Below are 19,681 nucleotides of genomic sequence, written 5' to 3' on the forward strand. Positions count from 1 at the left end.
CAAAATGGCAGTGCTGACTTTGTTTTCATTCCTACAAGAAGTGCCAGCTGTAGTTCTTTTTTGTCCTCTTTTTCTGTGTCGGAAAGAGGTTGAATTTACAAAGAGAAGAACAGGCAAGGAGAAGAATAAGTCTGCTAGGGCTGCCACAATCCATGTCTTTTCTATATAATGGACTTATTAGATTTGTATTGTCAAAAAGGATTGCCCCTTATGAGGTGCAGGAATTTCTTTTCAGCTGCCATCAGACAAGGTAGTGGAGCGTGGCCGCCTTTCCTTGACAATAACTCCTGGATTTGTCTTTTTCTTCACCCTTGTTGCCTTGTCACTCCCCCACCTCCTCCCTTACTTCTCTTCCGTCTGTCATCCCCCACTCTTTTTTTGGGGTCTTTTTCTATGTCCCTGTCTCCCACAGAGATTTGTGCAGCGGACTGTGGTGGCCATGGCATTTGTGTGTCGGGCACCTGCCGCTGTGACGACGGCTGGATGGGCACCGGATGTGACCAGAGGGCGTGTCACCCTCGCTGCAACGAACACGGCACTTGCCGGGACGGAAAATGCGAATGCAGTCCAGGGTGGAATGGAGAACACTGCACTATCGGTAGGAGGGGAAGAGGTTTGGGTATTGGTGGGGGACTCTGTGTGTGTTTGGGAGGGATCTGGGGGGGAGGGGGGGAACAAAGGCGCAGTCTGTCTTTCTGCGTGGGTATGAAGCACTGGGTGTGAGGGGAAGGGTCCAGTTGGAGAAGAGAGGGAAAAGCATGCTTAATTGAATTTGTGCAACTCGGTAGAGCATGAACAGGTTTACTCAAGGATCTGAGGCTTGCCTTCATGCATTGTAATGTTGGAATGTGCTAAGGTGTCCATTCATTTTTACCCATCCTTTTCATCATCTCTTTATTTTTCCCCTTTGCATTTGCTGTTAATTTCAAAATGATGATATTTGTGCCATTTTGAGAAGATCACACTAACAAGTGTTTCTCAGTGATCACACTTGCAGGAGCTAAGTTTGCAAGACCTTTAGTGCATGTCAAGGCCTATCTTGAAAGCATTTGCTCACTTCATCCCAGGAAAAAGTTTTTCACTGAGGTTTCTTTGTGTTGCAGAGGGAAGTCATTAAGTCTTGTGTAGTGGATTTCATAATGCTTTAGCGGAGTGTGCCAGCAGTGGTTCAAGGGTTGATAATATTGTCTCCTTTCATTTTTTTATAAAATCCTTTACAGAGAGAATAGTAAATAGCTAAAAAGGAGCCAACTGATCTTTGCCACACATACGCCGCACTTTCTATTAAAAATATACTTTTCAGTATGTTTGTTATTTTGTACTTCCTGAAGAGGTGTAGCGTTCCTCATTGTGAGCACTTATCCTACAGAACTAGTGACTGCAGTATTTTGTTAATATTAGCAACAGGCACAGCGAGTAAGCAGTATTTCACCACTGTTTGTGACCTCACTCATCTGTTTGAAATGCCCGCTGCCAGAAAGACGGCACAGAGATGTGTTTGAGCTACGCTGATGGATGTTCTGAAGTTTGACAGATTCCCTGTTAACGTGTAACTAGAGCTCATTAAGACAAGTGTTTTAATGTACTGAGCTGCATGATATTTGATGTCAGGACTGTCAAACCTCCTCTAAACCATCCAGAGGACATGTGATGTCTGCTTTGCAAGCCTGCAACTTCACCATTCGTCCCCTGCGTGCCATCCATTCTCTTATCGTATCTTCTCTTCTATATTTTGTTTTATATTTAATTTTTATTGCTTTGTTTTATTGGTGGAAAGTAAATGAATGCTTTCACTCAAGTGTTAAACTTAAGTACAATGATGACACATTGCTACTTTACTTGAGTATTTCCGATTAATATCTTTCTTTCTTTATTCTACTATATTTTAGAGGGAGATATGTTTTGCTCCACATATATATTAATGTTATATTTCTTTTGCATAACACAAGACGTGGCAATCATATACAATATGATCCAATCATCTAGGTTAAACCCAGTTGACAGTTGCCAACTGACACCATCGCTCAATCGCTATCCTTCTATGATCCAGCCGGTCAAGCATCAGAGAGGAAGTCACCTCTTTCTTCTCTGCCACAGCCTTTCATTGAATGGAAATGTGCTACTCCCACACATAGAAGTCACCAGGGACATGGGACAAAAGTTGAGAATGCTAGTCTCATAGCTTGATTCCAATTTAAAATAGAGAGTACATTTTTCTCCCACAGTATTCTCATGCATATCTCGGGGCAGAGCTGCTTGAGTACAGAGCCTTGACTCAGTCTGTGAATGTTTTATACGCTGGCCTTACATTATTGATGGGCCTTTTATAAATGCCATATTGAGATCCCCGCTCCCTCAACAAGAATATTCCTCAGTGTCATCCATTAAGAGACCAAAGATCTCAATTTGAATCAACCAAATCTGCATTGGCCCCAGAGCCCCATGCTGTGGAGAGCGGGAGGTCCGATCTGGCCCCCACCAATGCCGGAGCCTCTGGTGACCTCATCGACTAAAGAGGTGTTTTTTTTTTTCGAGATGAAACGTGTCTTTTTGTTGAAATATCCTGACCTCCTGTGCGATATTGCTTGAGCGATTTAAGGGCGGTAATATGTGCATCAATCACATTGCTTTTGAAATACTCCCCTGAGATATCCTGCCGATCCTGGCATTTGATAAATGGGGAGAGATTGAAATGTTCTTTCTGAAGATATCACTCTTTTTTTTTTGCTCTCTCTCGCTCTCACTTTCCTGTGCTCCACAACCCCCCCTGTCTTTTTTCCGTCACCATCCCACTCTCCCTCTGTGTTGGATGATCACATTTATTGTGTTGCTTGTAATGCATGGTTTTGCTTCATGATTGCTTTTCCTTTTTTAATTTTGTAATTTACCTTTTGTAATGTAAACTAACACCTTGTCTTGCTGTCTTGTCATGGAAGAGGCACTGTTCAAACCTCCCTTATATGTCCTGTCTTTTATCTCCCAAGCTCACTATCTGGATAAGGTAGTGAAAGGTATGACATTCCTCCTTCCTTCTATTTTGCCCTCCTGTCATCGTAACATTAACGAATCATGTACACACACCCACCATGCTCTTTCTCCCCTACATCGACATATGCAAATACTACGCACCTCCAAACAACTCATTCTAAAGATCCCCACCTCCCATCAACTTTTTTGCCATATTGTCACACGTTAATCTCCACTTAGCACTTTCACACTCGGTGAGTCAAGTTGTGCCGCTCTCTCCACGTGTTGGATATTTGTTTTTTGCTTCTTCAGTGTCGGGAGAGGGGCCTTATAACCTGCACCATGCATTATGCATGAGTATGCAGCTGTGAGCAGGGCCTGATAGGTGTTAAGGCCGCATCCTCTCTAATTAAAAGAGTTCATGGTCTGGTTGGTGCAGGGTAAGCAGGGGATGGAGGCTCTGCAGCAACCCTGCCTCTCTGCCTCCAGCACCCTATCTCGCTCTCATTGTGTCCTTGGTAATGGACCACCTGGCAAGAGAGCGGCTGCCAGAGGAGTCCTTTCGAGCACTCGCAGCCCCCCGTTTGGAGCTGTTTCGGGCGGGCTTGGGCAAGGCTCAGCAGGGGGCTCCACTCTGACAGAGCTGCCAATTAAGTTGGACTGGTGCCAGCAGAGAGCGGATCTTTATTTATCCTTGTGATAAACATTCAGATCTTACTAATCATCCGTCTCCACTGGTCCATCCGGAGTTGTTTTGTCCATTCGCTCAATAAAAGGACGGCTAGTGTCCAAACGTGTCTCGGAGGCAATACACCCTCTAATGGCATTAGCCTTCGACTGTGAGTCACAATTCTTCAGAGAAACGGGAAGAAAATTGAGATGGGATTATTTATTTTTCTCACAATTTTTAATGCTCCACAGTTGATCCCCATTGTTCAACAGTCTGCATCTCAGTTGCTCCTTTTGTTTGTTTTTCTTGGTTCAGCTCCCATGATTCTGCTAGTATAACGTATAAATGACAGAGCACAATTGCAGATTGCCATATTCCATGAGTCAACGTGCCTAAAAGCTTCATTATATTTCAACATGTATAACAATAAAATAATATATAGTGGCTTTCTATGATAGAAGAACGAAAAGGAATTACAGAAAGGTCCCAGATATTATTTGGCAATACTTTATTGTTCCCATAAAATGTAATTTAGTCCTGCTCTTCATTTTTTTTAAATCATCATTTATAAGGCATAAATGTGTTAATTGATCCATGGCCATATTATGACTCATGTCATTATGCTGTCCTTTCTATTTATTCCAACAACCAAAATGCGAACCGATGCATCCCTCAGCTAACCATGTGATCGACAACAGCCATCTATTCTACTGCTTCTACCCTTTAGCTTTCTAAACACTTCTCTCTATTCCCTTCTCATCACTGTTTCTTCCTTCATCTGTTATTTCGCCCTTTAATATATTTCCCCCTCTCGCCGCACTCGTCTCTCTTCCTTCCTTGCTCCCCATGCTCCCACTCCTCTCCTCCCTGTGTGATGTAAGAGCATCGAGACAGCCTCCTCAGCCTCTCTCAAGTTGATCAAATGGGTCAGCTTAGCATTCTCTTTACCAAGGCAGCTCGCTAACAACACAAACTGTGACAGACGCGTGCGTTTGATATCTTGAGACGTTACCCTCTCCCTCAGCGAGGGGATCGAATGACAAGGTACCAGATAAATGCCAAACAGCCCGAGAACGGGTGAGATTATCCTCTGATGTATGTTGTGAGGACCCATCCAGAGAGAACATGGGGAATGTTTCACCTGTCGGTCTGCTCCGGTCTGCCTTTAGCTCCATTGGGGTCACATGCCCGGGAACACACTGCACGTAAAGTGCAGCATTATACGTCCTCTGTCTTCTGCTCCTCTTAATGAGCATGCACACACGCTCTCTGAGGGAATAATGTTATTGATAAAAAGAAAGAGAGCAAATAATATAATATACAGCTATCTTTCTTTTTTTCAATAACCAATGCCGCATTCAGGAGCAGTAACGCTATGACCATTATGATGGTCCCATTCGAAAGTCACAGAAAAAACTGATCCAATTATGTGCGGGAATGCCAGCACATACACCCCTGCTCTCATTATCCAGCTGTAGTAGTGCAGATACAGGAGACCAATCTACTGTAGTAATGAGTGAATATTGATTTAGAGGATCCCTCTTATCTGACTTTACGGCAAAGGGGTATTAGAAGCTTCACAAAAGGTGTATTGAATTAATCAACTTCAGCCGAGAGTCATTATAGCCAGCCGCAATCTTGACGTGACTTTCGTCAGAGAAATAAAAGCAGCAAACCATCGTCATCAGCAGGCCCACGTTGTTTTATTGTTGGTGTTTGTGCACAAACCACACACAGTATTTATCCGCCACCCATTTAACCTGCTGTATTTGATATTCTGTGCCCACCTCTGTCTTTTGTCACTTTTTGTTCCACAGAGGGCTGTCCTGGGTTGTGCAATGGAAATGGTAGGTGCACTCTGGGTAACAATGGCTGGTACTGTGTGTGCCAGCTGGGCTGGAGGGGCACTGGCTGTGACACCTCTATGGAAACGGCCTGCAGTGATGTCAAGGACAACGATGGAGGTAAAATCACAAACAACACACGCCAACGTCTTCTGACACCGGCCAAGCTTCCACAGGGACTCTTAACTAGACATGATTTGACTACAGAACGAGCCCCTTTTGTGCTTGAGAATACACTGTACCTACTTTCTGCTTTCCAGGCTCAGTTGTTCTCTTATGCTGGTGAAGATGAGGAATAGCTTCCGGTCAGTCACCTGGACAACAGGGTTTTATTAAAAAGCGGCGCAGCTGCCTTTAGGCCTCTGAGCATGGGCTGGGCTCGGGAGAAAGCCCCCGTGCTGCCTGCTAACTAGCCTCGAGAAGAGCCAGGGACACACACAGAGCCAGCCAGAGGCTGCACCATTCTATTGGAAGACGTGACTTCCTTTCTTCCAGACCATATTCTTGGCTAGAGCTATGCGATAGGATAGCATCCCTTATTTATGCAGGGGCTGTTTGTTCCCCCCCCCCCCCCCCCATCACTTTGCAGGGACTACCGGGCTCTCACTGGCAAAGAAGGGGTGCTGCTGGGGATTTGACTGACTCCTGACAGCAGGGTTTATTTTTATCACCCATCTGGCCAGAAAGGCCCCTGAAAGCAAAGGGTAGGGAGTCCAATGACCCACTTTAGGAAAGTAAAGTGCATCGCACAGCAGCTCTTTCTGTCTTGTATTATTCCATCAAAATTACAGATAGAGATCCAAAGCAATTCTGGCGGTGTTCAAATGTTCTCCAGGACAGAGATGTACATGACATGGCTCCAATCATGTTGTAAAACAACAGTCAAAATGAGTAATGCCCCAGTGGCTCAGCTATATATGCTCAGTTTATTTTGCCAGGTGTGTGTCCAGGCTGTTGTTTAATTAGTGTGTGTGTGTGTGTGCCTTGTTTGACCTTGTCAGATGGCCTGGTGGACTGCATGGATCCAGACTGCTGTCTACAGGCAACCTGTCACACCACCTCTCTGTGCGTTGGCTCCCCGGACCCCCTGGACATCATCCAGGAGACACAGATGTCCTCTGCACAGAGCAACCTGCAGACCTTCTATGACCGGGTGTACTTCCTTGTGGGCAGAGACAGCACCCACATCCTCCCTGGAGCCAACCCCTTCGACGGCAAGTGAGTGACTTGCGCATTACTCTCAGCAGACACCACGCAGTGCTGCTCTTTGTGACAAGGCTAAGGTTATTATTCTCCCGGGAATCAAAATTCAATTGAATTTTTTGCAGTCATTTATTTCTCATGTATCAATCTCTTGTGAGCTCATACTCATTCAGTTGAGTCAGTTAAATGAGTCATTGCTTGATTTAAAGCTGCTATGCAGAACTTGTGTGCCCCCTGTGGCAAAGAGAGTCATTACACAAACATGATCGACGCTGCCTGCAGGTGAGTTTGTCGAGTTTGTCTTCGCCATCGATCAATTCTGTTTTTGACTTTAATCCCGCCTCTTTTTTTTTTTGGACGCTTCTTCTTCTTCTTCTTCTTCTTCTTCTTCTTCTTATTCTTCTTCTTCTTCTTCTTCTTCTTCTTCTTCTTCTTCCACCATAACTGCTGCCATATTACATAGTCTTTCCGGACCCCCTTAGCTCTGGCCGGTTGCACCAGACACCACAGATCGGGTATACCACAAAATAGTTTGCTCTCCCTTTCGGCAATAGGTTTCTTCCTCATTGTTTGGCATTAACTTGAATGTGACAGACATTCGTTTATACTGTATGTAAAAGTCCCACACTCTGTTTCACATTTTAATTCAGCTACTCCGCTTATTTTCATTGGAATAAAAAGTGTTCTAGTCTGAACTTGCTAACGTCACCTTATTTTATATATTGGCGTTTCAGGTGCAAGCCCAAATCGATTAGTAGCCTTCATTATTAATGTAGGCCTTCACAGTCACAATGCTGTGGTTTTTGCACTTACAGAGTGTAAAAGAAAGAAAGATAGATAGATAGATAGATAGATAGATAGATAGATAGATAGATAGATAGATAGATAGATAGATACTTACTTTATTAATCTCGCAAGTGGAATTTATTTCGCTACAGCCGCATTTATACATACAGGTAAGCAATAAAATATTTAAAAAATGAAAAATGCACAATACCCCAAACCAAAAAGTCTGTGTGTAGCAGGGCTCTAGGTGCTCTTGGCACCGGAGGCTGAAATGTGCAGGGACCGGGAACTAGAAGGATGATGGACAGATGATGATGGACAAACAGAATGTGGCAGAAAGCAGGGAGCATTCCAATGCATGGAAGGCATCTCATATTCATGTATTGTGATTACTTTTACTGTAATCCATCTGAGGCCCACTCCCAGAGGCAGAGCCCACGACACCCCAGCCGTGGAATCTGAGGAGCTTTCATATCAGGCAGGATGGCTGTCAAAGTCCCATAAGATTCCCCTGCCTCTGTTTCTTTCTTTGTCTCCGTCTCCTTTCATCTTTAATCGCTTGTGAGGCTGTGTCACCTTATTTGCAATCTGCATCCCACTTGCTTATGGATCTCTCTCATCCTGGCGTAGTATACTTCTGTGAAACAAACAGCCAACAGTCAAAACAAAATAAATTGAGAAAAGAATATGTTGAGAATATTTAAAAATTTCTTGTCCCCACTGATAAAATATTTTCAAATGGTGTCAAAAACCGCAGACGAATCAAACAAACTTCACAGCGTATAGTTGTTATTTGAGGCTTTTTACTTCTTTTCAAAGTGATGGCAGAGGCTTGTAGTTTCAGACATTACTATTTTTAGTCCAGCAGAGCTGTTGCTTTGGTGTTGAAAGAAAAAAAATGATTTCAAAAGTGTCTCTGCTCATGCAGGATCATTTCCATTAGTGTAATTTGCAACACGACACGTCCTAACATTGGGTGCTTTTTGAAATGTTTTAATAATGTGCTGTTTGCCACCCTAATGCTGTCATTGTTTGCAGTAAAACGTGTTTTTATCTCTACACTGTCACTATTCAGCATGTGAATCTTTCATTTCTTCAAGCCTCGACACACAGGTTGCGTTTCTTTTGTGTGATTAATTCACACATCAATATATATTTTTCTGACTGTTATTCTGTCTTTTCACACAGAACGTGATTTTACGTGGTAAAAAAGAGACGTAATCTTTTCTGGTAAGAGTTGGATTTATCTGTAATAAATCCATCAGTCAATCACATTGTTTGGGACGGGTTGAGTTGCGCCTATATTTGTTAGGATTATAAAACACCAACATGGTGGCATGGCTCCATAGTCCGAATTACTCCTTGACAAAGGCAGCACATACTAGATCCACTCCTTCTGTTCTTACCTTTCACAATAAAAGCCCGAGACATTTACAACATTTTCATTTACAACGTCAACCATCGTCAAACACCAACTGTTTTTCAACTAATTGAGCAAGTGTCAGCCGAATACTTGAGAAAAGCCCTTGTGACACACTTTGTGACATTATTCCTCATTGAAGTTTGTTATGGCCTTTGGAGAACCACTCAACCTTTCCAGTTCTCCACCAGAGGGTTGAGTAATACCCCTGTCTCTCTATCTCACCAGAAGATGCAGCCCATAAATAAGTAAAATCAAGAATCCAGAGATGAGCTGCAAGATTGGAGGCCTCGGCTCACCTAAAAATATCAGTGATAATCTATTATTCATGCCTGGTATTCATTCCCCACCCACTGACAGATATGAGCGGTTGTGACAGGGGGCTCGGGGCCTCTGATGAGCCTTACAGGCAAAGTCTCAGCATCATCCTGATACGCCTGCCCTGGTCACCTGATCATGTCTTCATTGATCCGTTAACCGCTTCCTCATGCTAGTAGACATGTCAGAGTGCTATTTCTGATGTTTCCCACCACGAAAATGCTGCAAAGGTGCCACTGAATAAAGCTTCTGCCACTGCGTAAAAAGGGTCTCGACTCTCCATGACCCACACTACAAGAGAGTGGATACTGACTCCAATAGTAAACAAGAACTTTGACCCTGGAACAATTTGGGCAAAGATTGATAACTGGTTTAAAATAAAGGCAGAAGCCATTCGTTTCTTTTACTATCTTACGTTTTATTCAAAACAAATAAGAAAATATCTTGTTTGTTTTCTCCTCCATGTGCTTTATCCCTTTTTGCAGCATTATATATTTGGAACAAAACATTTATAGTGACGTCTCCTCATTCTCTTCAGTATGCTGGGTAACACATAGGCATATATTTATATTTGCATCAAGGTGTACCGTATAATTAAGTAATTTGCATAGATAATTATGTTTTTGTTGCCATTTATTGGCTGTGCCGGCGTGCATTTATTTCTTATGTCTGAAAAGAATTTACACCATGACAAATGTCCAATTTTGTGATAACTTTATACCGTGTGACTGCTGTGTATCTTTGACACTTATTATCTTTGACATTTTTTTTTTTCCTCACCAAAGGTTGTTCAGTTTTACACAGCTACACACCCACCTGTGCTGAAACCGGCAATTTGTGGTCAATTGCTAGAACAGAATTGTTAGCTGGAAGTATCATTAATGTTATCCAAAAAAAACATATCAAAGATCAAACTCGATCCACACACTCACTCAGAAGAGTCAGATAACAGAAATGTGTTCCTGTTGAGACATCGGTCTCAGTTCAGGGCAGCTTGTTTGAATGGTGTAAGTTCCTTGTGTCAAAAAGGTAGTCGGGCAGTTTTAGCGTCATGCGTCAACATAACTTCCAAGACATCAATGACGAGACTAAGTGTTGTTATCCATAATACTTCCACTTTTAAAAAAAACACATAAACTAGAGATGATTTCTTGCTGCGTTCATTTTTCACAACATGTCCTCGTGTCGCCCTCTGCGGATGATGTATGACTAACTGGAGGTTGGAGATATTGCTAAGGTCCCTTTTGACTTTGGGAATCCTTTTTGGACAAGTGAAATCTCGGGGAAGTTTCTGCGGCGAATGCTTCACGCTTCCTTTGTTGCTCTTTCCCTTCTATTTGATGTCAATATTTAAATCATTTGTCTTCACAGCGAAGAATCATCTCCCCATGTGGCTCACAGAGGCAGGAAGGAGATAGTTCCATTTACCCGGCTCTGTCTGAAGGAAATGTGGATGATTGGCTCTTCAAACAAAACTGTTGGCATGAATGATTAATCGTAGACGAGCCGGTCCTTGCTGCGCTAACTTTAGTTGTAATTGTATGTAAATAGAATTACAAATAGATATTTGGGTACGAGCCCAAGGACTCAGAACAGTATCTCCTTGCTTGTTTACAGTGCAGTGGTGGGCAGCCAATGTCTTCTGAAGGAGACCCGGCCTAATTAACATAAAACTGGGTTTCTGGGGACCAGGATTGTGTGGTGAATGATCTTGCCTCTGGTAAGGACATGTTGAGGGCAGCTACTAACACACAAGTGTTAATTGTTTCCAGTACGAAGCAGTGTTTAAGACCTAAATGTATTAAAAATAGCCATGGTCTAATGAAGAAGTGGCAGTAAGGCATTTGTTAGGGGACCAATTTTTTTGCAAACGACCACAGAAACGATGGCTGACCATGAGCTGGGCCTTGCTAATGACATGGGCAAAAACTCGACGGGGGGGGGGGGGGACGTGAAACAGCAAGGTCTCAACTCATCAGTTCAGTAAGATTAGGAGGTGAATTTGGATGACTTCCCACTATTGATCGGTGGGGACTGATGATCAGATCTAATTTATGCAGCTTCTGGAGACCTGATGTCAGTCTGGAAATCTGTCAAGGTCTTGATAAACCAGCCAAGCAAGTCTTGCAATCTGCAGTCTTATTATTTTCATCTCTTGCATTCTGTAATGGAAAAGATAAATCCTCTTTTTTTCCTTCTTTTTTTTTAATTAGAGCAAAATCAAAGTAAAGCTTCCTTATCTCATTACTCTGAAAAACCCTTAGAGACATCGTAGGAGGCAATAGGTAGTTCTGTTTTAGTTTGGGCTGTTTTTTATTCTGTACCGTATTTTATTTTATTTTTTACAGCTTAAATTTTCTGGATTGAATATCCCAAAAGTATTCCATCATTGTAACTAACTGATTTGGCCTTTTCCTCTCCGATGCAGCCATGCTTGTGTCATTCGTGGACAAGTAGTGACCTCGGATGGAACACCGCTGGTTGGCGTCAACATCAGTTTCATCAACAACCCGTCGTATGGTTACACGATCACTCGGCAGGATGGAAGGTAAGAGCTCTCCTCCCTATTGACACACACTCCAAACCAATGTGGCAATGGTATTTATATTATTGTCAAATAATACTGTTAAGTTGTGCTGAATTCTAATGATGGAATGGGGAATATAAATAAAAAAAACACAGTTGCCACAGCAAACGGTGCCGCCATTGATCTGCTTTGTGCTTTCATTTGGTCCAATTTTGGAGTTCTCGGCTCAATTCCAAGAGAAATCAAACAAAGCCCTTCTGGTACACTCATAAGTTATGCTTCAGTAGCAGCGGGGAGGGGAAAGAATAAAATATGGCAATTCAAAGTAGCTCGCTGGGGCCATGAAACATAGTGCAGATGGACATTATTTATTTGACAATGGAAGATTTACAGAATTAAGTGAGACATTTAAGTTGTGTCTCACTTAATCAGACTTGCAATTAATCTGCGTAACATTGTCTCTAGAATGTTGTGTTCTTCTCTGACCCTGTTTTTATTTGCATCAGATTACACACTCTTCAACCTCCAATCCCTCGGTATCTCTCATAGTAGTCAGTGCTCGTAAGGTCTGGGAGCAAACCAAGCCTCTCTATCACAGCACAGCATGAATTGGTGTTTGCTCTCCAAGCCCCACTTCCTCCTGACACTTTTATCAGTCACCAACACTCTAAAGGCCCACATCTTTGCCGCAGGTTGGATCTGGATCATTCTTGCTTCTCCTCATTTCTGCCGTCTTTTTGTCACTCCTCTTTTTCCCAGTTTTACAAAAATCTCTCAACTCCACCTCATCATCCTCACCTTCCTCACTCATTTCATTGCTCGCCATCCCCTTGTGTTACTCGGCCTCTAATCCCTCTCCGCCCTTAAGCCTTTCCTCTCTGGGCACTACTCTTTCACTTATGTCTGGTACTTTCCTTGAGCCCAGGTCTCATGTCCTTTCCACTGCACTGGTTTGCCTCATCTCGATCCCTTTCCCATTTATGCACGTCCCATTTTTCTCAGTTTTTACTTCGTAAAGCTCTCTACTCCTTCCTCCCTCCCAGCATATGTGTAAACACTACTCCATCTCCCGAGTTACCCTGTAAACATGCCCAGTCTCCTGCAACTCCCCTGCAATCACTGTAAACTGGCTCAGTGCAGCGTGAAATCAGAAATGCACCTGTTCAGCCATTTAGAAATAGGAAAGCTGTCTGAACTCATTTTTATGATGTGTTCTTTATTGTCCAAGGGCTTAGGTTTTAAATTACCCTTTCCACTATCTTGAAAAGTTTTCTGGCCTAAACAAAAGAGGTTAGTTTAGTTTCTTTACAGCTGTGTAGCCATTTTCTGAGCATTGACACACGCCCGTTCCCTTTTATGCTTTTCACCAATAATGAGAAGAATGCTGACGGGGACTCCAGCTAATTACATTATTACGTGCTTGAGATGACCTCTATAGGAGCCACGATATAGATATGGGACATCCAGTGTGTACTTTACAACTTGTATACTAATTGTGTTTGTAAAAAGATCCATCCGAAAGTCCTAAGATGACAATGAATAATGGTCACGTATCACATGTACTTACAATTAGATATAATAAGATTCATAATTACTGTTATTTTTATTTATTTTTCTGTAAACACACATCAGCCTTGTCAAAGAGGACACCGATGTGGTATTATGTTGTTTAGACACAGTATATTTTAATGTGAATATAATTATAACTGTTGAGGAACTAAAGCCAGTGTACTTTCTCTCACTTCAGACGTACATAAAGGGACCTCACTTATCACCTAAGCATCTACATTATATAGTTCTTATTCACTCTTATTAAACTAATGTGTCCTTGATTCCCTTATCTCCCACTTATCAGTCCATTTAAGGAGATATCGTCCAGTTCATTATAAGTTTACATTGTCAGAGAAATGATTACATATATCATTTGTATGAGTCATGCCAAGTTCTTTGGCAGGGTAAAGTATTTGAGGCTGATGCATTCCCTGAGGGCACAAGCAACCAAGGCTGCTGTAGGTAGTTTAATATGCTTTGTCACATGGCTTAAGGCGGTTGTCCTGATTGATAACAGCCGGCGAATCCCTCCATCGATTGGCTGCGCTGCCCATGGGTATCTTTCCAGAAGTGTTTAGAGAGCTCGTAGCCTTAGCCCTGTCAGGCGTCATGCAGACTGTACAGCGGCTGACGGATCGCGGCAGCACAAGGGTACGACTATCAGCCCCCATCGGCTCTGCAGCCTCCGCACTACTGGACAAGCTTACACCCAGCCAAGGGCAAAATACAGAGGGTGGAACACAATTTTCTTTATCTCCACTGCCAATCAAATGTTTAGCCTCAAGGTGGAGTTAAACTGAGCAGATTATTCATAGTGGCTTAAACCAAGAGGGAGGTTCCCTCGTATCGTGACCACTATTTGGACCTGTAATTTGAATCAAGATGTTTCCCCATGGGCGTGTTGGTGACCGGGTACTAATTAGCTCTTAGAGAGAAGTGACAAGAGCTGCAGAAGCCCAGTGCAGGTGCAGGCGCGCTGTTGTCACCATGAACCAGTCAGACATGATTAAATCGCCAGTGTGCAGCCTGTTTACTAAGACCTACTCAGGTCAGACCAGAGGCATGGGCCCTTAAATGCAACAGCAGATGGAATTGCATTGTAGGGCTTTTAGTTTGACGTTCGAGTGGACAGCCTTCATCTTAGGGATCGATAGAAAAGTAGCAGATGCCTCCAACCTGCAGCTTTCTCTCTCTCTCTCTCTCTCTCTCTCTCTCTCTCTCTCTCTATATATATATATATATATATATATATATATATATATATATAAGTGTATACATATATATTTGCATATATATATATTTGCAGGCGCAGTGCATCACACACGCTATGGGTGAAACAGTCATGCCTGAATTTACAGCATGAATCTACTGTTTTTCATCCATCAAATAAAATCCACAGATTATAACAGTAATTAAGATATGTGCCTCGAACATTGTGATTAATCGTTCTTTTGTATTTTGTGTGTGCCTGAAAGATAATGCTAAATAGTGAAACGGCATTCTTTCTTCACAGCCTTCATTTTATAAATTGTGGAATCTATTACTCTTTGATCTGTTAGAAAATAGTCATTATATTCACAGTAAATTGTTGCATGGTTTAATCTTCAACATTACATGCATCGCTAATGGGAATTGTCACATTATTTTATTTGAAAAATACAGTCAACATTTATCCCCTCTGACATTGCTGCCTCTGTGTTCCAGTTTTGACTTGGTGACCAACGGGGGCATAGCCATAGCCCTGCACTTTGAACGTGCCCCATTCATCACCCAGGAGCACACTCTCTGGTTGCCATGGGGACGCTTCTTTGTCATGGATACCATCGTCATGCGACACGAAGAGAACGACATCCCCAGCTGTGACCTCAGCAGCTTCACCCGGCCCGGGCCCGTGGTGTCCCCGGCTCCGCTCACCGCCTTCGCCGGCTCCTGCTCGGAAAGGCGCACCGTCGTACCCGAAATCCAGGTGACCACTCCCCACCCAGGTTGTGATCTACATGGGTCTCTCCTCCAAAATGAATCATGCTCCACATCTGGAGGCGGTCCTGACGACTATTCATCAAGCACAAATGTAATAGTAACTCTGGCCCGTGGCAGAGCTGTGATTTTATCTCTCTGGTGTAATTGGTCCGGGGAACTCTGGCGATTTACAATGTGCATTGTACTGCCTCGCCACAGAGTGATGATGATTACCTCGCACACAGAAAACAGCCCCGACATTTTTAATTTCTCCAGGGTTGTAGCCTCCTAAATGAAGCATACAAGCACTCCTGGAAATAACTTGTTTTTACAGTATATTTCATGACTGCATATATTTTGCTATCCGTCGACACACGTACGTGTCTTATTTGTGTGAGTGGGGTGAATGTGTGGCCAATGTCTAGCAGGCATCTCTGTGCCCTTCTCTAATTACTTTGACTCCGACTTTGCTTCGTTAGATTTATGGCATATGAGTGAATTTAGCATGCAGTCCTCTCTATTTATAGCAGCCTTGTCTTTGCTGTTCCTTGAACGCCACACTGGGACATCGTCCAATTTACACTTGTCCTTATAAAAGGGAATTCTGAACATTCAAGCAGGCTTTGCCACACTTGTGAACATTTGTAAAGAAATGTGCATTTGTAAAGAAACGCGCCATAAGTGACATGTCCTCCGACCGACTAACACTTTGGGTGGCCGTTTTAATTGTTACTTTAGATCTTGTTCTGTGGAGACACGTGACGAGAGGTCACTTAATTAGAGCAGAGAGGAGTTGGTCACCAAAACCAATGCTGTCAACCCTTGATCCTAAATATGAATACTGTATAATATAATTGAGTGCTGACCTACTGTTGTGTCATCAAGCGGTTACAGGTCTGACCTCAGTGGAAAATCCCCAAAGCCATAGCGTTGTCTCCTGCTAAACTAACTTTTATTACTCTATATATAATCGGACAGTGCCAGCTCTGAGCTCAAGGGCACTCGTGTGATGCCATTGTCATATGGATTGCAGGGAAGACTATTGGCCTAATGAAAGACTTATTCATATTAATTTAATTATGAAAATACTCTGAAGTACATAATGAATAAATCCATCATTAGATTCCCTGTAACGTGTGGACATAATTGTCCTCTAATTGATGTATTTAATCTTCCCATGGTTCAATATATTTGGTTAGGGGCGACTATGAAAAATATGTAACAAATAGCGCAGTGGCCACTGACCAAAGGAATGACAAATTGATAATCTGTGTGAAATAAAGGACATGCAGAGGCATGTTATTAGTCCTACCTTAAACACTGAGACAAATTCAGAATTTGTAATTCCTGTCAGCTAGTTTAGGGATTTACGTTTGTCTTTCGGTCATTTATAAGCTTTCTCTTTGTCCATAGTCTCTGCAGGAGGAAGTGCCCATACCAGGGACAGATATGAAGCTCGGCTATTTAAGCAGCAGGACTCCAGGTTACAAGTCAATACTGAGGGTGACCCTCACCCACTCCACAATCCCTTTCAACTTGATGAAGGTTCACCTCATGGTGGCTGTGGAAGGCCGGCTGTTCAGAAAGTGGTTTCCTGCAGCCCCGAACCTCTTGTATGACTTTGTGTGGGACAAGGCTGATGTCTACAGCCAGAAGGTCTATGGCTTGTCTGAAGCATTTGGTAGGTGATCAAGTGATTATTGCATATAATGTTATCATTGTTCATCTTGAACACGTGTTTCACTAATGCTATTTTCATCTTTCCCTAGTATCTGTTGGTTTTGAGTATGAGTCCTGTCCAGACCTTATTCTATGGGAGAAGAGGACCGCTGTTCTTCAGGGCCACGAAACCACCGCCTCCAAACTGGGAGGATGGACTATCGACACGCACCATGCTTTAAATATCCAGAGCGGTGAGTCAACTACTAATCCCTTTCGAAATGCCTTTCATGCGTTTGTGTGGCAGTGCAGTTTTCTAAGAATTTGTCAGCGATTAAGAAGAAGATAGCGTAATGCAGATTTCAATTTATATCAGGGATTATTTCATTAACGTTGGAAACAAGCATCCTATCTAACTAGCAGTTTTTGTTTTTTGTTTTATAAACTCAAATCTGATAAGAACTCAATAATAGACTTTGTCATTTGCTAAGATGAAAACATTTTGGGGTGTAAGTCTTCAGTTTGCCGCTCCTTATCGCATTTTACACATAACATTCTGCTCGTGCCCAAGACGGTATAATAACTACCAACACAAAGAAGTTGCACCTGGCCAGGCTTTTCAGTCTGTTTGTGTCTGAAAGGGCTCATCAGAGATGAGGCATACTTTTATGAAAAGTGCTCAGGAAGGTGGCACTTTGATCCATCACACTAAACTTGCTAAGTCTGAATGTGCTGTCCCACCCACCCACTGCTACCACCCCAGTTGGCACCTCCATGTCCTGTTCATGCCCAGCATGTTTCAGAATCATCCCTTATTTAATTGCTGTCAGTCTGCTGCTCCCAGCAGCAGCAGACCCTAATATTAAATCAAGTCCCCTTCCTGTTTTTTTTTCTGATGCACCAAATGTTGTGCTGCTCAAAGAACTCAGGTCACCACCTAAACCAACCATCAGAAGCAGAAAACCTCCTGCAGACACACAGATGCTGGATTTCAAATATGATTACATTGATTGGGCAGCAAGAACATCTTACATTACCATATCTGAACATTTTCCAAGAGTAGATTGGCAACACGAATGGAAACATAGTGTGTGCATGTGTGTGTATGGGGGGTTGTATGCCTGAATGCCTGCACATGGACTGTACTCATATGGCTCCACTTTCATTCATGAACAAAGCCGGTGGAAGCAGGGAGGCAGGCGTGCTGCCTTTTTTAATCGGGGCAAGTCCATTTCTTTTGTGATTGTGTGCCTGTGTGGTAGTTTTCTAGCTCCAAGAGATTCCACTTGTGCCAAGGGCTTTTTGCTCCCCGTTTTGGCGTGAAATTGTGCCTGTGTTTCCATCCGCTAAGACCACCATTGCAAACATGGGCACACAGAGCAATTTCCATGGCTTCAGATTGGCAGAGGTGCACACACGGACCTATTCAAAACCACGTCAGATTCTTGTCTGTGTGTAGATTTTCACTCTCTTGTTTAATATATATTTGAATCTGCAATAATCAACCAGGAGACTTGCAGCACAGTGGCACTAGAATAGCCTCAGCTTACCAAGTTCTCACCAGTAACGTGTTAGCAGTTTCCCATTTACAAACAAACAGAACAACTTGAGCATTCCTGTTTTAATCCTTTGGCTCGCCATTTGTTAACTGCACTGCCCATTATCAAACACACACATCAAGCAGCATGGGTGTCTTAATTAATTAAATCTTCTGACAAGGAATTTGCAAACCTATTTATATAGTCCCCTATTCAATTCAATTCAATTCAATTCAGTTTATTTTGTATAGCCCAATATCACAAATTACAAATTTGCCTCAGAGGGCTTTACAATCTGTACACATACCACATCCCTGACCTTTGACCTCACATCGGATCAGGAAAAACTCCCCAAAATAACCTTTGACAGGGAAAAAAGGGAAGAGAAAGAAACCTTCAGGAGAGCAACAGAGGAGGATCCCTCTACCCGGATGGACAGATGAATAGATGTCATGTGTACAGAATGAACAGCATTTACAAAGTTACATAAACACATTACATGAATATGACAATGTATGAATGGAACTCCAATCCATGCATCTCTACGCACCAGACTGGAATGCTGTTCTCTACAGATTCAGAAGTTTATATTCAAATAGTAATAATAAATAATAATGCATTCATCCAAAAGAATCTCAGAATGCCACAGAGGCAGTACATAGTTAAAAACAAACTATAATAAAAAGGATAAAAAGGTTTTTAGGCCAGTCTTAAGAGTCCAGTGTATGTGTTGCCCGTACGGATGCATTTCCTGGCATTTTAGGAAACACTGCTGCTTTCAAAGAATAGAGATGCTCATTTCCACCTATTGGTGAAGCCCATCTCCGGTTACCAAAATTGCAAAAATGAGAAATAACCGCTCGTCACATCTGTTTTCACTCGCTCCACTAGTTTGGACTTGCATTTTTGCTCGCATCCAATTTTAGGGAAAGAGAGCCCAGTCAACTCTGCTCAACCCAGACATGTTGCAGATGTTTTTACTTACTTTTCTTTCCCGTGCCCTCATCAGGTATTCTTCACATGGGCAACGGGGAGAACGTCTTCATCTCCCAGCAGCCTCCTGTAATTGGTAGCGTGATGGGAAACGGGCGCAGGCGCAGCATCTCCTGCCCCAGCTGTAATGGCCTCGCTGACGGAAACAAGCTGCTGGCCCCCGTGGCTCTAGCGTGTGGCTCAGATGGAAGTCTGTATGTGGGCGACTTCAACTATGTGAGGAGGATTTTCACCACGGGGAACGTC

At 42.9% G+C, this 19,681-nt stretch overlaps 1 protein-coding gene across 1 annotated transcript in view; it reads left to right on the forward strand.

The window, feature by feature from the left end:
• tenm4 (teneurin transmembrane protein 4) overlaps window positions 1–19,681 on the forward strand; it is a 144,013-nt gene that overhangs the window by 94,460 nt on the left and 29,872 nt on the right. The window contains 8 exon segments of the mRNA XM_034548396.1: window positions 413–598; window positions 5,455–5,601; window positions 6,483–6,699; window positions 11,637–11,756; window positions 14,991–15,252; window positions 16,659–16,926; window positions 17,015–17,158; window positions 19,452–19,681. Of these exon segments, the coding sequence (XP_034404287.1) occupies window positions 413–598; window positions 5,455–5,601; window positions 6,483–6,699; window positions 11,637–11,756; window positions 14,991–15,252; window positions 16,659–16,926; window positions 17,015–17,158; window positions 19,452–19,681 (1,574 nt within the window).

This window comes from Cyclopterus lumpus, chromosome 13, assembly GCF_009769545.1.
Source record: "Cyclopterus lumpus isolate fCycLum1 chromosome 13, fCycLum1.pri, whole genome shotgun sequence".
Taxonomy (NCBI): domain Eukaryota; kingdom Metazoa; phylum Chordata; class Actinopteri; order Perciformes; family Cyclopteridae; genus Cyclopterus; species Cyclopterus lumpus.